At 44.2% G+C, this 23,293-nt stretch overlaps 1 protein-coding gene across 1 annotated transcript in view; it reads left to right on the top strand.

Moving 5' to 3' along the window:
* The first annotated feature begins 14,116 nt into the window (after positions 1 to 14,116).
* The window catches only part of f8 (coagulation factor VIII, procoagulant component), a 75,148-nt gene continuing 65,971 nt past the window's right edge, over positions 14,117 to 23,293 (top strand). The window contains exons 1-2 of the mRNA XM_061900119.1: positions 14,117 to 14,323; positions 14,391 to 14,491. Coding sequence (XP_061756103.1) covers positions 14,157 to 14,323; positions 14,391 to 14,491 — 268 coding nt within the window. The 5' untranslated portion in view covers positions 14,117 to 14,156. The remainder of the gene's footprint in view (positions 14,324 to 14,390; positions 14,492 to 23,293) is intronic.

Genomic DNA, 23,293 nt, shown 5'->3' with positions numbered 1-23,293 from the left:
CGTGGAATTCTTGAGTCTGTTTCGCTGTTTTGTTTCATCGGCCGTTTTACTGCTTTGTGACTTTATATATATATATATATATATATATATATATATATATATATATATATATATATATATATATATATATATATGTGTGTGTACAAAGACCTCCATGGTAGAGACTCAGGTACAAAGACCTCCTTGGTAGAGACTCAGGTACAAGGACCTCTGTAGTAGATACTCAGGTACAAAGACCTCCATGGTAGAAACTCAGGTATAAAGACCTCCATAGTAGAGACTCAGGTACAAAGACCTCAATGGTAGAGACTCAGGTACAAAGACCTCCATGGTAGAGACTCAGGTACAAAGACCTCCTTGGTAGAGACTCAGGTACAAGGACCTCTGTGGTAGATACTCAGGTACAAAGACCTCCATGGTAGAAACTCAGGTATAAAGACCTCCATGGTAGAGACTCAGGTACAAAGACCTCCATGGTAGAGAGTCAGGTACAAGGACCTCCATGGTATATATATATATATATATATATATATATATATATATATGTATGTACAAAGACCTCCATGGTAGAGACTCAGATACAAAGACCTCCATGGTAGAGAGTCAGGTACAAGGACCTCCATGGTATATATATATGTATGTACAAAGACCTCCATGGTAGAGACTCAGGTACAAAGACCTCCATGGTAGAGACTCAGGCACAAAGATCTCCTTGGTAGAGACTCAGGTACAAAGACCTCCATGGTAGAGACTCGGGTACAAAGACCTCCGTGGTAGAGACTCAGGTACAAAGACCTCCATGGTAGAGACTCAGGTACAAAGACCTCCATAGTAGAGACTCAGGTACAAAGACCTCCATGGTAGAGACTCAGGTACAAAGACCTCCATAGTAGAGACTCAGGTACAAAGACCTCCATGGTAGAGACTCAGGTACAAAGACCTCCATGGTAGAGACTCAGGTACAAAGACCTCCATGGTAGGGACTCAGGTACAAAGACCTCCATGGTAGAGACTCAGGTACGAAGACCTCAATGGTAGAGACTCAGGTACAAAGACCTCCATGGTAGAGACTCAGGTACAAAGACCTCCATGGTAGAGACTCAGGTACAAAGACCTCAATGGTAGAGACTCAGGTACAAAGACCTCAATGGTAGGGACTCAGGTACAAAGACCTCCATGGTAGAGACTCAGGTACAAAGACCTCAATGGTAGAGACTCAGGTACAAAGACCTTCATGGTAGAGACTCAGGTACAAATACCTCCATAGTAGAGACTCAGGTACAAAGACCTCCATGGTAGAGACTCAGGTACAAAGACCTCCATGGTAGAGACTCAGGTACAAAGACCTCCATGTTAGAGACTCAGGTACAAGGACCTCCATGGTAGAGACTCAGGTACACGGACCTCCCTGTGAATTGGTGGCGACTTGTCCAGGGTGTCCGCCGACTTCCGCCCGATTGTAGCTGAGATAGGCACCAGCGCCCCCTGCAACCCAAAAGGGAACAAGCGGTAGAAAATGGATGGATGGAAGTACTGCGACGTCTGGGAACCTAAATAAGGCACACTTGGAAATAATGAAGTTCTTAATGTGTGCAATTGCAGTTGAAGTCCACAGGAGGGCGTACGTTCCCACCAGAGTCTATTGCTGTCATTAAAAGACACTTTGGGCAAATAGCCATAGTTGTTTCTTCAAAAGTCTGGTCCTGTAAATAAGGGACGAAGTCTGGGACGCTAAATAAGGCACACATGGAAATAATTAATTTCTTTGTGTGCAATTGCGGTTGAAATCCACAGGAGGGTGTACTCGCCCTCCAGAGTCTATTGCCGTCATTCAAAGACACTTGGGCAATAGCGAGAGTTATTTTTACCACCACAGGTTTCAACTTGATGTAGTCATTGACAAGCAATTCTATTTTGGTGAAATTCTTGTTTGCTAGCGGCTAGGATTTCAGTACTATTTGTTTTCTACCTGTCAACTGTCAGTTTAGCATCTTTGTTTTCTACTTGTCAACTTTCAGTTCAGCATCTGTTTTCTACCTGTCAACTGTCACTTTTGCATCTTTGTTTTCTACCTGTCAACTTTCAGTTCAGCATCTTTTTTTTCTACCTGTCAACTGTCACTTTTGCATCTTTGTTTTCTACCTGTCAACTGTCACTTTTGCATCTTTGTTTTCTACCTGTCAACTGTCACTTTTGCATCTTTGTTTTCTACCTGTCAACTGTCACCTTTGCATCTTTTTTTTCTACCTGTCAACTGTCACTTTTGCATCTTTGTTTTCTACCTGTCAACTGTCAGTTTAGGCTGCTTGCCGGCTCCTCATCACCACTTCAAGATGGCGGCACAATTTCTCGCGTCATGCTGTGTCTACTTATAAGACGTCTGTGGGTATGACGACGGACAAGTCCGGGCGGAAATGAAGACCGCAGCGCTAAGCTCCGCCTCCAGATTGTTTCCCCCCGGAAGACGGCGGTTATTACGACCCAGACGGCCTAAATACATTTTATTTTTTGAAAAGAGAATCTTAACCGAACTTTGCTGACTTTTTTTCAAACCATCCACACACGCGAAATTATTTTTAATAACAATGTCAGAATGGTATTACGACGGATGGGTCTCGGTCAGGTCCGGGCGGAAACCAAGACCGCAGCACAAGTTTCCGCCTCCAGATTGTTTCCCCCCGGAAGACGGCGGTTGTTACGACCCAGACAGCCTAAATACATTTTATTTTTTTTAAAAACGAACCTTACCCGACTTTCACTTGCTTTTCTCAAACCATCCACAGCCGCGACATTTTTTTTATAACAATGTCGGAATGCTTTGACGACTGATTAGTCTCGGCCAGGTCCGGGCGGAAACGAAAACCGCAGCACCAGTTTCCGCCTCCAAATTGTTTCCCCCCGGAAGACGGACGTTATTACGACCCAAACGGCCTAAATACATTTTATTTTTTTTAAAACGAACCTTACCCGACCTTCACTAACTTATTTCAAGGCATCCCCTCCCGCAAAATTATTTTTTATAACAATTTCGGAGTGGTATGACGATTTATGGGTCTCGGTCAGGTCCGGGCGGAAACGAAGACTGCAGCGGTAAGCTCCGCCTCCAGATTGTTTCCCCCGAGAGACAGCTGTTATTACGTGCCAGCCAGACGGCCGTTTTTCGCAGCGTTTTCAACATCCTGCCTCACAGAACTTGTGCAGAGTTAGCAACAAGGACACCAAAGATCCCACTTTGGTGGCCAACATCGCCCACACTCGAACACACGCCCGCCATTATGGAGACGAACTGCAGGAGGTGCGCCACAGCGCCTCCCAGCGGCATTTTGGAGCAGCGCACGCCCAACACAACACAACATGAGCTTTGCGCCTCAATTTTGTCATCCTCAGGTATATTTTATGCCTGAAAACTTTCCTCAAAGGCGTCCCTGCAATCCTCCTCGTTGCAGGAGGACACGCAAGATGTGCAGGGGCGCTTCTAGGGGGAATTGTACCCCGTCAGAATTCCACAATGGACACTGATTTAAAGGCCTACTGAAACCCACTACTAGTTTATATATCAATGATGAAACATTAACATTGCAACACATGCCAATACGGCCTTTTAAGTTTACAAAATTACAATTTTGAATTTCCCGCAGAGTTTCTTGTTGAAAACGTCGCAGAATGATGACGCGTGTTTGTGACGTCTCGGGTTGTAGCGGACATATTAGCCCAGCACCACTTACAGCTAAAAGTCGTCTCTTTTCATCGAATAATTACACTGTTTTTGGACCTCTGTGTTGCTGAATCTTTTGCAATTTGTTCAATTGATAATGGAGACGTCAAAGAAGAATGCTGTTGGTGGAAAGCGGTGGATTGCAGCTGCCTTTAGCAACCGAAACACAGCCGGTGTTTCTTTGTTTGTTGTGAAGCTTTAACACAGAGCGGTCAAGCGAACATGTTTCTCGACGTCAACCAGCAAGTTTTTGGATGGGAAAATTGTGATATTAAATCGGCTCTTACCGGAGACTTGAGTGGATTAAGAGACCTCCTCTTGCAGCTGTCAAAAAGGCAGCTGTGATCTTGGCTCCTCGGTTTCTCTTAGAGACACTGGCGTTCACCGCAGCCCTCCGACTTTCAGGTATAACTTTATAATCTCACTAAAACACTATTAACACAATAAGCAGATAAGGGATTTTCCAGAATTATCCTCGTAAATGTGTCTAATAACATCTGAATAGCTCACACTGCCGTCGCCTTTTCTTTTTTTCTTTTTTTTAGTGCTTCACTCTAACTTTCCTCATCCACAAATCTTTCATCCTCGCTCAAATTAACTTGTCGTTTTTCGTGGTCCGAATTGCACTTGCTGCTGGTGGCTATGATTATAAACAATGTTCAGATGTGAGGAGCTCCACAACCCGTGACGTCACGCGCACATCGTCTGCTACTTCCGGTACAGGCAAGGCTTTTTTATTAGCGACCACAAGTTGCAAACTTTATAGTGGATGTTCTCTACTAAATCCTTTCAGCAAAAATATGGCAATATGGCGAAATGATCAAGTATGACACATAGAATGGACCTGCTATCCCCGTTTAAATAAGAAAATCTCATTTCAGTAGGCCTTTAACTTAAAAGCCAAAATAAAATACCAAAATAGCCAAAAATATGACATCATTTGAATATTGTCACAAAAGACAACGTGCCACAGACTATTACAAAAATGGAGCTGACACTGACTAAACATGATCAGACCAGCTGTCACAAATCCCGACACTGAGTCTTTGATCATGGGCAACACCCAGAACTGGGCATTTACGACGATCCTTATTTTAAGAGACCGCTATAAAAAACTTTCTAAGTTGAAATGGACAAACTGGTCCCTTTTTTTGGTGAGGACTGGGTGCCCGCCTACCAGACGGCTTCTACACGGACCAGGTAACATCTGGGACGCAGACTGATGGGGGACACTGTCCAGCAGGCCAAGACTCTACATGGATCAGGTAACATCTGGGACCCAGACTGATGGGGGACACTGTCCAGCAGGCCAAGACTCGGATCGTAGCGACACTCGACGATACCTGTGTCGATGTTAAGATTGTGCGCCCGGCCCGGACTCGGCTTGTCGCTGACCTTGTGGACGCACCTGTCGACGTGGAGACGGAGCATCTGCCCCAACATCTGTCGCCGCAGATCGTCGCCCGCGCTTCTGTGGCCAACATCACCATTTACACAAGGTGCCAACATCACTGATTTTGGGTTTTGTACCAGTCATATTGTACTTTTTACAATACCAAAAAGTCCTTCTTGGCTCACATTTTTTAAGAAGTGCAGTTCCCCTTTAAAGAATACTGGAAATAGGCTCCAGCACCCTCCGCCACCCCGAACGGGACAAGTTGTAGAAAATGGATTGTCCCACATTGTCCCACCCACACATTGTCACGCCCACACTGTGTCTTGTCCCACCCACATTTTTTGCCTGCAAATTGTCACGCCCACACTGTGTCTTGTCCCGTCCACACTCTGTGCCTGCACATTGTCCCGCCCACACTGCGTCTTGTCCCGCCTACATCGTGTGCCTGCACATTGTCCCGCCCACACTGCGTCTTGTCCCGCCTACATCGTGTGCCTGCACATTGTCCCGCCCACACTGTGTCTTGTCCCGCCCAGATTTTGTGCCTGCACATTGTCCCGCCCACACTGTGTCTTGTCCCGCCTACACCGTGTGCCTGCACATTGTCCCGCCCACAATCTGGGCCTGCACATTGTCCCGCCCACACTGTGTCTTGTCCCGCCCACACTCTGTGCCTGCACATTGTCCCGCCCACATTTTGTGCCTGCACCTTGTCCCGCCCACACTGTGTCTTGTCCCGCCCACACTCTGTGCCTGCACCTTGTCCCGCCCACACTGTGTCTTGTCCCGCCCACACTCTGTGCTTGCACATTGTCCCGCCCACATTTTGTGGCTGCACCTTGTCCCGCCCACACTGTGTCTTGTCCCGCCCACACTCTATGCCTGCACATTGTCCCGCCCACACTGCGTCTTGTCCCGCCCACACTGTGTCTTATTCCACCCACACTGTGTACCTGCACATTGCCCCGCCTACACTGTGTATTGTCCCACCCACACTGCGTCTTGTCCCGCCCACACTATGTCTAGCCTAGACTCTGTATTGCCCCGCCTGCACTGTGTATTGTCCCGCCCACACTCTGTGCCTGCACATTGTCCCGCACACACTGTGTCTTGTCCCGCCTACATCATGTGCCTGCACCTTGTCCTGCCCACACTCTGTCTGGTCCTGCCTACATCGTGTGCCTGCATATTGACCCGCCCACACTGTGTCTTGTCCCGCTCACACTCTGTGCCTGCACATTGTCCCGCCCAGACTGTGTCTTGTCCCGCTCACACTCTGTGCCTGCACATTGTCCCGCCCACACTGCGTCTTGTCCCGCCCACACTGTGTCTTGTTCCACCCACACTGTGTACCTGCACATTGCCCCGCCTACACTGTGTGTTGTCCCGCCCACACTGCGTCTTGTCCCGCTCACACTATGTCTTGTTCCACCCACACTGTGTCTTGTTCCACCCACACTGTGTACCTGCACATTGCCCAGCCTAGACTCTGTATTGCCCCGCCTACACTGTGTATTGTCCCGCCCACACTCTGTGCCTGCACATTGTCCCGCACACAATGTGTCTTGTCCCGCCTACATCATGTGCCTGCATATTGTCCCGCCCACACTGTGTCTTGTTCCACCCACACTGTGTACCTGCACATTGCCCAGCCTAGACTGTGTATTGCCCCGCCTACACTGTGTATTGTCCCGCCCACACTCTGTGCCTGCACATTGTCCCGCTCACACTGTGCCTTGTCCCGCCTACATCATGTGCCTGCACCTTGTCCCGCCCACACTGTGTCTGGTCCCGCCTACATCGTGTGCCTGCATATTGTCCCGCCCACACTGTGTCTTGTCCCGCCCACATTCTGTGCCTGCACATTGTCCTGCCCACACTGTGTCTTGTCCCGCCCACATTTTATGCCTGCACATTGTCCCGCCCACACTGTGTCTTGTCCCGCCTACACTCTGTGCTTGCACATTGTCCCGCCCACATTTTGTGCCTGCACCTTGTCCCGCCCACACTGTGTCTTGTCCCGCTCACACTCTGTGCCTGCACATTGTCCCGCCCACACTGCGTCTTGTCCCGCCCACACTGTGTCTTGTTCCACCCACACTGTGTACCTGCACATTGCCCCGCCTACACTGTGTATTGTCCCGCCCACACTGCGTCTTGTCCCGCTCACACTATGTCTTGTTCCACCCACACTGTGTCTTGTTCCACCCACACTGTGTACCTGCACATTGCCCAGCCTAGACTCTGTATTGCCCCGCCTACACTGTGTATTGTCCCGCCCACACTCTGTGCCTGCACATTGTCCCGCACACAATGTGTTTTGTCCCGCCTACATCATGTGCCTGCATATTGTCCCGCCCACACTGTGTCTTGTTCCACCCACACTGTGTACCTGCACATTGCCCAGCCTAGACTGTGTATTGCCCCGCCTACACTGTGTATTGTCCCGCCCACACTCTGTGCCTGCACATTGTCCCGCTCACACTGTGCCTTGTCCCGCCTACATCATGTGCCTGCACCTTGTCCCGCCCACACTGTGTCTGGTCCCGCCTACATCGTGTGCCTGCATATTGTCCCGCCCACACTGTGTCTTGTCCCGCCCACATTCTGTGCCTGCACATTGTCCTGCCCACACTTTGTCTTGTCCCGCCCACATTTTATGCCTGCACATTGTCCCGCCCACACTGTGTCTTGTCCCGCCTACACTCTGTGCTTGCACATTGTCCCGCCCACATTTTGTGCCTGCACCTTATCCCGCCCACACTGTGTCTTGTCCCGCTCACACTCTGTGCCTGCACATTGTCCCGCCCACACTGTGTCTAGTCCTGGCCACACTCTGTGCCTGCACATTGTCCTGCCCACACTGCGTCTTGTCCCGCCCACACTGTGTCTTGTTCCACCCACACTGTGTACCTGCACATTGCCCCGCCTACACTGTGTATTCTCCCGCCCACACTGTGTATTCTCCCGCCCACACTGCGTCTTGTCCCGCCCACACTGTGTATTGTTCCACCCACACTGTGTCTTGTTCCACCCACACTGTGTCCCTGCACATTGCCCAGCCTAGACTGTGTATTGCCCCGCCTACACTGTGTATTGTCCCGCTCACACTCTGTGCCTGCACATTGTCCCGCCCACACTGTGTCTTGTTCCACCCACACTGTGTACCTGCACATTGCCCCGCCTACACTGTGTATTGTCCCGCCCACACTGCGTCTTGTCCCGCTCACACTATGTCTTGTTCCACCCACACTGTGTCTTGTTCCACCCACACTGTGTACCTGCACATTGCCCAGCCTAGACTCTGTATTGCCCCGCCTACACTGTGTATTGTCCCGCCCACACTCTGTGCCTGCACATTGTCCCGCACACAATGTGTCTTGTCCCGCCTACATCATGTGCCTGCATATTGTCCCGCCCACACTGTGTCTTGTTCCACCCACACTGTGTACCTGCACATTGCCCAGCCTAGACTGTGTATTGCCCCGCCTACACTGTGTATTGTCCCGCCCACACTCTGTGCCTGCACATTGTCCCGCTCACACTGTGCCTTGTCCCGCTTACATCATGTGCCTGCACCTTGTCCAGCCCACACTGTGTCTGGTCCCGCCTACATCGTGTGCCTGCATATTGTCCCGCCCACACTGTGTCTTGTCCCGCCCACATTCTGTGCCTGCACATTGTCCTGCCCACACTGTGTCTTGTCCCGCCCACATTTTATGCCTGCACATTGTCCCGCCCACACTGTGTCTTGTCCCGCCTACACTCTGTGCTTGCACATTGTCCCGCCCACATTCTGTGCCTGCACATTGTCCCGCCCACACTGTGTCTTGTCCTGGCCACACTCTCTGCCTGCACATTGTCCTGCCCACACTGCGTCTTGTCCCGCCCACACTGTGTCTTGTTCCACCCACACTGTGTACCTGCACATTGCCCCGCCTACACTGTGTATTCTCCCGCCCACACTGTGTATTCTCCCGCCCACACTGCGTCTTGTCCCGCCCACACTGCGTATTGTTCCACCCACACTGTGTCTTGTTCCACCCACACTGTGTCCCTGCACATTGCCCAGCCTAGACTGTGTATTGCCCCGCCTACACTGTGTATTGTCCCGCTCACACTCTGTGCCTGCACATTGTCTCGCCCACACTGTATCTTTTCCCGCGTACATCGTGTGCCTGCACAGTGTCCCGCCCACACTGTGTCTTGTCCCGCCTACATCGTGTGCCTGCACATTGTCCCGCCCACACTGTGTCTTGTCCTGCCTACATCGTATGCCTGCACATTGTCCCCCCCCCACACTGTCTTGCCCCGCCCAGATTTTGTGCCTGCACATTGTCCCGCCCACACTGTGTCTTGTCCCGCCCACACTCTGTGCCTGCACATCGTCCCGCCCACACTGTGTCTTGTCCCGCCCACATTTTGTGCCTGCACATTGTCCCACCCACACTGCGTCTTGTCCCGCCCACACTCTGTGCCTGCACATTGTCCCGCCCACATTTTGTGCCGGCACATTGTCCCGCCCACTTTGTGTCTTGTCCCGCCTACACTGCGTCTTGTCCCGCTCACACTGTGTCTTGTTCCACCCACACTGTGCACCTGCACATTTTACCGCCCACAGTCTGTGCCTGCACATTGTCCCGCCCACACTGGTTCTTGTCCCGCCCACATTTTGTGCCTGCATTTTGTCCCGCCCACACTGCGTCTTGTCCCGGCCACACCGCGTCTTGTCCAGACCACACTGCGTCTTGTTCCACCCACACTGTGTACCTGCACATTGCCCTGCCTACACTGCGTCTTGTCCCGCCCACACTGTGTCTTGTTCCACCCACACTGTGTCTTGTTCCACCCACACTGTGTACCTGCACATTGCCCAGCCTAGACTGTGTATTGCCCCGCCTACACTGTGTATTGTCCCGCCCACACTCTGTGCCTGCACATTTTCCCGCCCACACTGTGTCTGGTCCCGCCTACATCGTGTGCCTGCATATTGTCCCGCCCACACTGTGTCTTGTCCCGCCTACATCGTGTGCCTGCACATTGTCCCGCCCACACTGTGTCTTGTCCCGCCCAGATTTTGTGCCTGCACCTTGTCTCGCCCACACTGTCTTGTCCCGGCCACACTCTGTGCCTGCACATTGTCCTGCCCACACTGCGTCTTGTCCCGCCCACACTGCGTCTTGTTCCACCCACACTGTGTACCTGCACATTTTCCCGCGTCACACTCTGTGCCTGCACATTGTCCCGCCCACATTTTGTGCTTGCACATTGTCCCGCCCACACTGCGTCTTGTCCCGCCCACACTGCGTCTTGTTCCACCCACACTGTGTACCTGCACATTTTCCCGCGTCACACTCTGTGCCTGCACATTGTCCCGTCCACATTTTGTGCCTGCACATTGTCCCACCCACACTGCGTCTTGTCCCACCCACACTGTGTCTTGTTCCACCCACACTGTGCACCTGCACATTTTACCGCCCACACTGGTTCTTGTCCCGCCCACATTTTGTGCTTGCACATTGTCCCGCCCACACTGTGTCTTGTCTCGCCCACACTGCGTCTTGTCCCGCCCACACTGTGTACCTGCACATTGCCCCGTCTGGACTGTGTATTGCTCTGCCTAGTCCGCGTCTTGTCCCGCCCACACTGTGTACCTGCACATTGCCCCGTCTGGACTGTGTATTGCCCCGCCTAGTCTGTGTATTGTCCCACCCACACTGTGTACCTGCACATTGCCCCGCCTGGACTGTGTATTGCCCCGCCTACACTGTGTATTGTCCCGCCCACACTGTGTGACTGCACATTGCCCCGCCTAGACTGTGTATTGCCCCGCCTACACTGTGTATTGTCCCGCCCACACTGTGTGACTGCACATTGCCCCGCCTAGACTGTGTATTGCCCCGCCTACACTGTGTATTGTCCCGCCCACACTGTGTGACTGCACATTGCCCCGCCTAGACTGTGTATTGCCCCGCCTACACTGTGTATTGTCCCGCTCACACTGTGTGCCTGCAAATTGCCCCGCCCACCCCGCCCGCTCTAGTGTCAGTAGGGGTGTTGCTTCCCACAGCAAACATGGAAAAATGAGCGAGCGTGGCATCTGGCTGAGCGCCGTAAGTAATCTGGGATTTGCTTGTGAAGCGTGCCCGAAATATGTGCACTTCTACTTTTTTAATTTGAGGTCTTTCTTTGAAAGATGAGCCCTTCCTTCTTGAACAGCAACTCCACAAGTCACAGTTGGCCTTTCAGTGGCCGAGTTGATTGCTGAGCGTGTCAGCAGATCTGTTATTAAGGTGTCCCTAATGGTATGACCCAGTGTTTCATGGTTATGTCATCATCACACACACACTCTGTGAAGTAAGTGCACCTTCATCACATCCATCCATCCATCCATCCATCCATTTTCTACCACTTATTCCCTTTGGGGTGGCGCTGGAGCCTATCCCAGCTACCTTCATCCCAGCTTGACAACAGCATGATTCCACTTTCACCGTCCTACATGCTGGAAAGGAGGAAGGAAAAGCAGAGTTGATTTAATCCGGGATAACACATCCTGTAGCGCAGGCCTTCAAAATAAAGGCATGTCGGTAAAATGCACCACAGAAGGCAGGTGGCTTTTCAAACTTAACTCAGTATTTTGTAGAATGTCCTTTATTTTGCAAATGTTCACGTGTCTGTTCACTTAGTGCGGGGGTCGGCAACCCAGCGCCGCCCTAGTGGCTCTCTGGAGCTTTTTCAAAAATAAATGAAAAATAAAAAAAGATGAGGGGATAAAAAAAGATTTTTTTTTTTATTTAATTTGGTTACTGTAGGAGAACAAACATGACACATATCTCCCTAATTGCTATAAAACACACTGTTTACATTAAAAATGCTTAACTGATATGAGTATTTGGCGAGCGCCGTTTTGTCCTACTAATTTTGGCGGTCCTTGAACTCACCGTAGTTTGTTGACATGTATAACTTTCTCCCACTTTCTAAGTCGTGTTTTATGTCTCATTTCGTCCACCAATCTTATAACATTGTGCATGAATGCACAAAGGTGAGTTTTGTTGATGTTATTGACTTGTGTGGAGTGCTAATCAGACATATTTGGTCACGGCATGACTGCAAGCTAATCGATGCTAACATGCTATTTAGGCTAGCTATATGTACATATTGCCTCATTATGCCTCATTTGTAGCTATATTTGAGCTCATTTAATTTCCTTTAAGTCCTCTTAAAGGCCTACTGAAAGCCACTACTAGCGACCACGCAGTCTTATAGTTTATATATCAATGATGAAATATTAACATTGCAACACATGCCAATACGGCCTTCTTAGTTTACTAAATTCCAATTTTAAATTTCCCGCGAAGTATCCTGTTGAAAACGTCGGTATGATGACGTCACAGATTGTAGTGGACATTTTGTTCCAGCCCCGATCCCAGCTATAAGTCGTCTGCTTTAATCGCATAATTACACAGTATTTTGGACATCTGTGTTGCTGAATCTTTTGAAATTCGTTCAATTAATAATGGAGACGTCAAAGAAGAATGCTGTTGGTGGAAAGCGGTGGATGGCAGCTGCCTTTGTCACCGAAACACAGCTGGTGTTTCTTTGTTTGTTGTGAAGCTTTAACACAGAGCGGTCAAGCCAACATGTTTCTCTATGTCAACCAGCAAGTTTTTGGATGGGAAAATTAGGATATTAAGTCGGCTTTTACCAGAGACGAGTGGATTATGTGACCTCCTCCTGCAGCTGTCAAAAGGGCAGCTGTGATCTTGGCTCCTTCATTGCCTTCCCTGGGAGACACTGGCGTTCACCGTAGCCATCCGACTTTCAGTTATGACTTTATAATCTCACCAAAACACTTAAAACAATAGGCAGATAAGGGATTTTCCAGAATTATCTTAGTAAAACGCCAAAGAAGAAAGATGTAGGTGGGAAGCGGTGTATTGCGGCCGCCTTTAGCAACACAAACACAGCCGGTGTTTCCTTGTTTACATTCCCGAAGGTGAAGCTTTACTATGGAACAGAGCGGTCAAGCAAACATGGTTCCGAGCACATGTCAATCGGCAGGTTTCGGTGAGAAAATTGTGGTAATAAGTTGGCTCTTACCGTAGACATGAGCGGAGCTTGCGTCGTTCCTCGTGCACCTGTCAAAGAGGCAGCTAAGGAACTCTCTTGCCTTCTCGCACCGGCCGCCCCCGAACGTGGGATGCTTCCACCGTGAAGGAGGGAAAAAAAAAGCTTCGCCTCACCTCGTCGAGAAACGTCGTTTCCCTTTAGAGACACTGGCGGTCACCACACCCATGGCCACACCCCTCCGATTTTCAGGTACGACCATATAGTCTCACTAAAACACTAGTAACACAATAAGCAGATAAGGGATTTTCCAGAATTATCCTAGTTAATTTGTCTAATAACATCTGAATCGCTCCCACTGCCCTCGTCTTTTTTTTTCTTTTTTCTAGTCCTTCACTCTCACTTTCCTCATCCACGAATCTTTCATCCTCGCTCAAATTAATGGGGAAATCGTCGCTTTCTCGGTCCGAATCGCTCTCGCTGCTGGTGGCCATGATTGTAAACAATGTTCAGATGTGAGGAGCTCCACAACCCGTGACGTCACGCGCACATCGTCTGCTACTTCCGGTACAGGCAAGGCTTTTTTATTAGCGACCAAAAGTTGCGAACTTTATCGTGGATGTTCTCTACTAAATCATTTTAGCAAAAATATGGCAAAATGATCAAGTATGACACATAAAATGGACCTGCTATCCCCGCTTGAATAAGAAAATCTAATTTCAGTTTCCTTTTAAGTCTATAATTCAATCTATATCTCATGACACATTATTTGTATGTAATATGGCTCTTAATTTTTTGCGGCTCCAGACAGATTAGTTTTTTGTATTTTTGCTCTCTCTCTCTCTCTCTCTCTCTCTCTCTCTCTTTCTCTCTCTCCCCCTCTCGCCCGCCCACACACGCTGCATCCAGCCTCTCCCTCCACCCACATTTAAAGGTCTCCACCCAGCACACACTCACACTCGGCAGGTGAACTTTGCCATGGCGGGGTCGCTGCTGCTGCTGCTGCTGCTGTGCATGGTGGTGGTGGTGGTGGTGCAGGTGGTGGAGGCGACGCACACCATTCCGCTGAAGGAGCACTACATCGCTGCTGTGGAGATTGGCTGGGACTATGTCCACTACCATGATGATGCAACCGCTGACCAAAGGTGACCACTCTTTTTTGTCCATCACCTCACACATCCTTTAATGCGCATTCTTCTACTCTGCCGACAGGTGGCGCTCCAAAGACACGCCCCAGAAATTTAGAAAGGCGATTTACAGGGAATACACGGACGCCACCTATACTTTACCCACGCGGAGGAAGCCATGGGCAGGTAGGTGACTGCAAGTTGATGGGAGACAAGCGGTGATCCACATGATACTTACTCCTAAATGTAACTAAAATACAAGTTACTCTCCATTAGATGTAACTAAAATACAAGTTATTCTTCATTAAATGTAACTAAGCGACAAGTTACTCTCCATTAAATGTAACTAAGCTACAAGTTACTCTCCGTTAAATGTAACTAAAATACAAGTTACTCTTTATTAGATGTAACGAAGCGACAAGTTACTCTCCATTAAATGTAACTAGGCTACAAGTTACTCTCCGTTAAATGTAACTAAGCTACAAGTTACCCGCCGTTAAATGTAACAAAGCTTCAAGTAACTCTGTTAAATGTAACTACGCTACAGGTTACTCTCCATTAAATGTAACTAAGATACAAGTTACTCCCCATTAGATGTAAGTACGCTACAGGTTACTCTCCATTAAATGTAACTAAGCTGAAGGTTCCTCTCTACTAGATGTAACTACGCTACAAGTAACTCTCCATTAAATGCAACCAAGTTACAAGTTACTCTCCGTTAAATGTAACTACGCTACAGGTTACTCTCCATTAAATGTAACTAAGGTACAAGTTACTTTCCATTAAATGTAACTAAGATACAAGTTACTCTCCATTAGATGTAATTACGCTACAGGTTACTCTCCATTAAATATAACTAAGGTACAAGTTACTCTCCATTAAATGTAACTAAGCTAAAGGTTCCTCTCTACTAGATGTAACTACGCTACAAGTAACTCCATTAAATGTAACTAAGCTACAAGTTACTCTCCGTTAAATGTAACTATGCTACAGGTTACTCTCCATTAAATGTAACTAAGGTACAAGTTACTCTCCATTAAATGTAACTAAGCTAAAGGTTCCTCTCTACTAGATGTAACTACGCTACAAGTAACTCTCCATTAAATGTAACCAAGCTACAAGTTACTCTCCGTTAAATGTAACTACGCTACAGGTTACTCTCCATTAAATGTAACTAAGATACAAGTTACTCTCCATTAGATGTAACTACGCTACAGGTTACTCTCCATTAAATGTAACTAAGATACAAGTTACTCTCCATTAAATGTAACTAAGCTAAAGGTTCCTATCTACTAGATGTAACTACGCTAAAAGTAATTCTCCATTAAATGTAACCAAGCTACAAGTTACTCTCCGTTAAATGTAACTAAGCTACAAGTTACCCGCCGTTAAATGTAACAAAGCTTCAAGTAACTCCGTTAAATGTAACTACGCTACAGGTTACTCTCCATTAAATGTAACTAAGATACAAGTTACTCTCCATTAGATGTAACTACGCTACAGGTTACTCTCCATTAAATGTAACTCAGATACAAGTTACTCTCCATTAAATGTAACTAAGCTGAAGGTTCCTCTCTACTAGATGTAACTACGCTACAAGTAACTCTCCATTAAATGTAACCAAGTTACAAGTTACTCTCCGTTAAATGTAACTACGCTACAGGTTACTCTCCATTAAATGTAACTAAGATACAAGTTACTCTCCATTAGATGTAACTACGCTACAGGTTACTCTCCATTAAATGTAACTAAGGTACAAGTTACTCTCCATTAAATGTAACTAAGCTAAAGGTTCCTCTCTACTAGATGTAACTACGCTACAGGTTACTCTCCATTAAATGTAACTAAGATACAAGTTACTCTCCATTAGATGTAACTACGCTACAGGTTACTCTCCATTAAATGTAACTAAGGTACAAGTTACTCTCCATTAAATGTAACTAAGCTAAAGGTTCCTCTCTACTAGATGTAACTACGCTACAAGTAACTCCATTATATGTAACTAAGCTACAAGTTACTCTCCGTTAAATGTAACTATGCTACAGGTTACTCTCCATTAAATGTAACTAAGGTACAAGTTACTCTCCATTAAATGTAACTAAGCTAAAGGTTCCTCTCTACTAGATGTAACTACGCTACAAGTAACTCTCCATTAAATGTAACCAAGCTACAAGTTACTCTCCGTTAAATGTAACTACGCTACAGGTTACTCTCCATTAAATGTAACTAAGATACAAGTTACTCTCCATTAGATGTAACTACGCTACAGGTTACTCTCCATTAAATCTAACTAAGATACAAGTTACTCTCCATTAAATGTAACTAAGCTAAAGGTTCCTCTCTACTAGATGTAACTACGCTACAAGTAATTCTCCATTAAATGTAACCAAGCTACAAGTTACTCTTCGTTAAATGTAACTAAGATACAAGTTACTCTCCATTAGATGTAACTACGCTACAGGTTACTCTCCATTAAATGTAACTAAGATACAAGTTGCTCTCCATTAAATGTAACTAAGCTAAAGGTTCCTCTCCGTTCAATGTAACTAAGCTACAAGTTACTCTCCATTAAATGTAACTAAGCTACAAGTAACTCTTCATTAGATGTAACTAAGCGACAAGTTACTCTCCATTAAATCTAACTAAGCTACAAGTTACTCTCCATTCAATGTAACTATGCTACAAGTTACTCTCCATTAAATGTAATTAAGCTACAATTACTCTCCATTATATGTAACTAAGCTACAAGTAACTCTCCGTTAAATGTAACTAAGCTACAAGTAACTCTCCATTAAATGTAACCAAGCTACAAGTTACTCTGTTAAATGTAACTACGCTACAGGTTACTCTCCATTAAATGTAACTAAGATACAAGTTACTCTCCATTAGATGAAACTACGCTACAGGTTACTCTCCATTAAATGTAACTAAGATACAAATTACTCTCCATTAAATGTAACTAAGCTAAATGTTCCTCTCTACTAGATGTAACTACGCTACAAGTAACTCTCCATTAAATGTAACTAAGCTACAAGTTACTGTCCGTTAAATGTAACTACGCTACAGGTTACTCTCCATTATATCTTTCAAGATACAAGTTACTCTCCATTAGATGTAACTACGCCACAGGTTACTCTCCATTAAATGTAACTAAGATACAAATTACTCTCCATTAAATGTAACTAAGCTTAAGGTTCCTCTCTACTAGATGTAACTACGCTACAAGTAACTCTCCATTAAATGTAATTAAGCGACAATATACGCTCCATTAAATGTAACTATGCTACAAGTTACTCTCCATTAAATGTAATTAAGATACAAGTTACTCTCTGTTAAATGTAGCTTAGTTATAAGTTACTCTCCATTGAATGTAACTAAGCTACAAGTTACTCTCCGTTAAATGCAGCTAAGCTACAAGTTACTCTCCGTTAAATATAGCTAAGATACAAGATGCTCTCTGTTAAATGTAGCTAAGATACAAGTTACTTCCATCCATCCATCCATTTTCTACCGCTTATTCCCTTTTGGGATCGCGGGGGGCGCTGGTGCCTATCTCAGCTACAATCGGGCGGAAGGCGGAGTACTTCCATTAAATGCAACTAAGCTACAAGTTACTCTCCGTTAAATGTAACTAAGCTACAAGTTACTCTCAATTAGAAATAACTAAGGCAAACGTTACTCTCCATTAAATGTAACTAAGCTACAAGTTACTCTCCTTTAAATGCAGCTAAGATACAGGTTACTCTCCATTAGATGTAACTATGTTACAAGTTACCCAACATTAGATGTAACTACGCTACAAGTTACTCTCCATTAGATATAACTAAGCTACAAGTTACTCTCCGTTAAATGTAACTACGCTACAGGTTACTCTCCATTAAATGTAATTAAGATACAAGTTATTCTCCATTAGATGTAACTATGCGACAAGCAACTCTCAATTAAATGTAATTAAGCGACAAGATACTCTCCATTAAATGTAACTAAGCTACAAGTAACTCTTCATTAGATGTAACTAAGCGACAAGTTACTCTCCATTAAATGTGACTAAGCTACAAGTTACTCTCCGTTCAATGTAACTAAGCTACAACTTACTCTCCATTAAATGTAATTAAGATACACGTTACTCTCCATTAAATGTAACTAAGCTAAATGTTCCTCTCTACTAGATGTAACTACGCTACAAGTAACTCTCCATTAAATGTAACTAAGCTACAAGTTACTCTTAATTAGATATAACTAAGCTAAACGTTTCTCTCCATTAAATGTAACTAAGCTACAAGTTACCCTCCGTTAAATGTAACTACGCCACAGGTTACTCCCCATTAAATGTAACTAAGATACAAATTACTCTCCATTAAATGTAACTAAGGTTAAGGTTCTTCTCTACTAGATGTAACTACGCTACAAGTAAGTCTCCATTAGATATAACTATGCGACAAGTAACTCTCCATTAAATGTAATTAAGCGACAATATACGCTCCATTGAATTTAACTAAGCTACAAGTTACTTTCCGTTAAATGCAGCTAAGCTACAAGTTACTCTCCGTTAAATATAGCTAAGATACAAGATGCTCTCTGTTAAATGTAGCTAAGATACAAGTTACTTTCCATTAAATGTAACTAAGCTACAAGTTACTCTCCGTTAAATGTAACTAAGCTACAAGTTACTCTCAATTAGAAATAACTAAGGCAAACGTTACTCTCCATTAAATGTAACTAAGCTACAAGTTACTCTTCGTTAAATGTAGCTAAGATACAGGTTACTCTCCATTAGATGTAACTATGTTACAAGTTACTCAACATTAGATGTAACTACGCTACAAGTTACTCTCCATTAGATATAACTAAGCTACAAGTTACTCTCCGTTAAATGTAACTACGCTACAGGTTACTCTCCATTAAATGTAATTAAGATACAAGTTACTCTCCATTAGATGTAACTATGCGACAAGTAACTCTCCATTAAATGTAATTAAGCGACAAGATACTCTCCATTAAATGTAACTATGCGACAAGTAACTCTCCATTAAATGTAATTAAGCGACAAGATACTCTCCATTAAATGTAACTATGCTACAGGTTACTCTCCATTAAATGTGAATAAGCTACAAGTTACTCTCCATTAAATGTAACTAAGCTACAAGTTACTCTCGGTTAAAAGTAGCTAAGCTACAAGTTACTCTCCGTTAAATATAGCTAAGGTACAAGATGCTCTCTGTTAAATGTAGCTAAGATACAAGTTACTCTCCATTAAATGTAACTAAGCTTCAAGTTACTCTCCGTTAAATGTAACTAAGCTACAAGTTACTCTCAATTAGATATAACTAAGCTAAACGTTTCTCTCCATTAAATGTAACTAAGCTACAAGTTACCCTCCGTTAAATGTAACTACGCTACAGGTTACTCTCCATTATATGTAACTACGCTACAGGTTACTCACCATTAAATGTAACTAAGATACAAGTTACTCTCCATTAAATGTAACTAAGCTGAAGGTTCCTCTCTACTAGATGTAACTAAGCTACAAGTTACTCTCCGTTAAATGTAACTACGCTACAGGTTATTCTCCATTAAATGTAATTAAGATACAAGTTACTCTCCATTAGATGTAACTATGCGACAAGTAACTCTCAATTAAATGTAATTAAGCGACAAGATACTCTCCATTAAATGTAACTATGCTACAACTTACTCCCCATTAAATGTGACTAAGCTACAAGTTACTCTCCGTTAAATGTAGCTAAGCTACAAGTTACTCTCCATTAAATGTAACTAAGCTACAAGTTACTCTCCGTTAAAAGTAGCTAAGCTACAAGTTACTCTCCGTTAAATATAGCTAAGGTACAAGATGCTCTCTGTTAAATGTAGCTAAGCTACAAGTTACTCTTCGTTAAATGTAGCTAAGATACAGGTTACTCTCCATTAGATGTAACTATGTTACAAGTTACTCTCCGTTAAATATAGCTAAGGTACAAGATGCTCTCTGTTAAATGTAGCTAAGATACAAGTTACTCTACATTAAAAGAAACTAAGCTACAAGTTACTCTCCGTTAAATGTAACTAAGCTACAAGTTACTCTCAATTAGATCTAACTAAACTAAACTTTACTCTCCATTAAATGTAACTAAGCTACAAATTACTCTCCGTTAAATGTAGCTAAGATACAGGTTACCCTCCATTAGATGTAACTACGCTACAAGTTACTCAACATTAGATGTAACTACGCTACAAGTCACTCTCCATTAGATTTAACTAAGCTAAAAGTTACTCTCCATTAAATGTAACTATGCTACAAGTTACTCTCTATTTTATGTAGCTACGCTACAGGTTACTCTGCATTAAATGTAAGTAAGCTACAAGTAACTCTGTTAAATGTAACTAAGCTACAAGTTACTCTCCAACACATTTCGGGAGAACATTTTCACCGTAACACAACATAAACACAAAAGAACAAATACCCAGAATCCCAAGCAGCCCTAACTGTTCCGGGCTACACATCCGCCACAAAAAACAGTAAGCCACAAACATCTAACGAAAATATAGCTTACCGCTACGCTGCAAAGATAAGACACGGCACGACAGGTAGCAACGACAAGAGAGACATGTGGCAACGAAAAATCAATAATCCAGCACTGACTGGAAGAAAAATCAGGTACAAATAGAAGTGGGCTGATTGACACCAGGTGTGGCCAGGTGCCAATCTGCCGAAGCTGAGGGGAAACAAAGCACTCAGGGAGACAAACAGGAAGCTGAACCAAAATAAGAGTGCTGACAGGAACTACGGACAGAAAATACTAAACACACAGAGGAGAAACTAAAACACACACAAACTGTCAGTGGCAAGCCTGACAACCTGTGCTGTGTTCACGAATAACATTAATTATGACATCACCTGGGCTGTGTTCACAAATGACATTAATCATGACATCACCTGGGCTGTGTTCACAAATGACATTAATTATGACATCACCTGACAACCTGTGCTGTGTTCACAAATGACATTAATTATGACATCACCTGGGCTGTGTTCACAAATGACATTAATTATGACATCACCTGGGCTGTGTTCAAGAATGACATTAATTATGACATCACCTGGGCTGTGTTCACAAATGACATTAATCATGACATCACCTGGGCTGTGTTTACAAATGACATTAATTATGACATCACCTGGGCTGTGTTCACAAATAACATTAATTATGACCTCACCTGGGCTGTGTTCAAGAATGACATTAATCATGACATCACCTGGGCTGTGTTCACAAATGACATTAATCATGACATCACCTGGGCTGTGTTCACAGATGACATTAATTATGACATCACCTGGGCTGTGTTCACAAATGACATTAATTATGACATCACCTGGGCTGTGTTCACAAATGACATTAATTATGACATCACCTGGGCTGTGTTCAAGAATGACATTAATTATGACATCACCTGGGCTGTGTTCACAAATGACATTAATTATGACATCACCTGGGCTGTGTTCAAGAATGACATTAATTATGACATCACCTGGGCTGTGTTCAAGAATGACATTAATTATGACATCACCTGGGCTGTGTTCACAAATGACATTAATTATGACATCACCTGGGCTGTGTTCACAAATGACATTAATTATGACATCACCTGGGCTGTGTTCAAAATGCTTTGGAAGATGTGCAAGCAGATGTAATACAGATATCGCCCAAGTTGTAGTGTGGATCGATACTGAAATATCCATATTGTTGATACCAGATGTTTATGCTGTAATATAAATATTTAGATAGTCTTGATACTTTAGTTCAGGAGTGTCCAAACATTTTCCATCAAGTTGTATAATTATTTACCAAATGGGGACTTACTGAAATATTTATATTGGGAAAAAAAATGCTAAAAACAGGTTGTCAGATTTGTATAATTGGTGACTAATGATATTTGTATTAATTATTAGCTAGAACATTTCGGTTTGTTATTTTTTTAATTAATTCATAATTTAGTATTTTATTTTATAATTAACTAAAGCTGAGCTAGGCACCAGTGCCCCCCGCGACCCCAAAGGGGAATAAGCAGTAGAGAATGGATGGATGGATGAATAAACTTTGTTTTTGTTTTAAGTATATTTTATTTTTATTTTGAGTGTGTCTAATATTTTAGATCACCAAGGGCTGCATACCTAAAATTCAAGTATAGCAGGACCATTTTAATATTTTTTATTTAAAAAAAAATTAAAATGCTAAAAACAGATTATTTACATTTAAAGACAAAACTTTATGCTACAGACAAATAAACTATATTATTATGATTTATTAAAACATTTTAGCTTTTTCTCATTACATTCAATTTTTTTTTTTAACTATCGGTTTCAGTATTGGTGATACCACCCTGTTACCACCCTAAATATGACTTAGTATCAGATCGTAAAGGAAATGAGGGATAGTGCCTGTAAAAAAAACAAAACGTTTAAATCCAATCTTCCAGAAGAGAACTGTAAGAGCCATTAGTGGAACATGAACCCAATATTAAACAGTTATTAACCTGACTGAACTTTAATGATCCGTACAGCAAAACTGCTGTGTTGAATTAACTCCCACTGAGTTGATTTGAACACTTTTTAAGGGTTTATATATAGCTCCACACTTTTCAGAGTTAAATTAATATTTTCAAAATAGTTAATCATGTAACACAATGTCAGAGTTCCTTCTACAACTAACTTAACTACGGATGACCAACACTTTGTGAATTGTCATTAACATTTTGTCAGTGTTCCTATTATAATTAAATCAACACTTTGTGACGGAGATAGATATCTACATACATCCATATTTAAAAGTTTTTTTTTTCTTTAGTCATATTTGAAATAGCTAGTGTTCCATCTTGTACTCTTTTTATCTTTTCTTTATCTCATGACCGATGGTATACTGTAAACTACATTGAGCTGGGAATGCAGGAGTAGCAATACTCCTTTTCCCTACCTCTTTCCGTCTCCAGCTG

Source organism: Nerophis ophidion, linkage group LG05, assembly GCF_033978795.1.
Source record: "Nerophis ophidion isolate RoL-2023_Sa linkage group LG05, RoL_Noph_v1.0, whole genome shotgun sequence".
NCBI classification, from domain to species: domain Eukaryota; kingdom Metazoa; phylum Chordata; class Actinopteri; order Syngnathiformes; family Syngnathidae; genus Nerophis; species Nerophis ophidion.
This window is presented reverse-complemented; position numbering and strand designations above follow the sequence as displayed.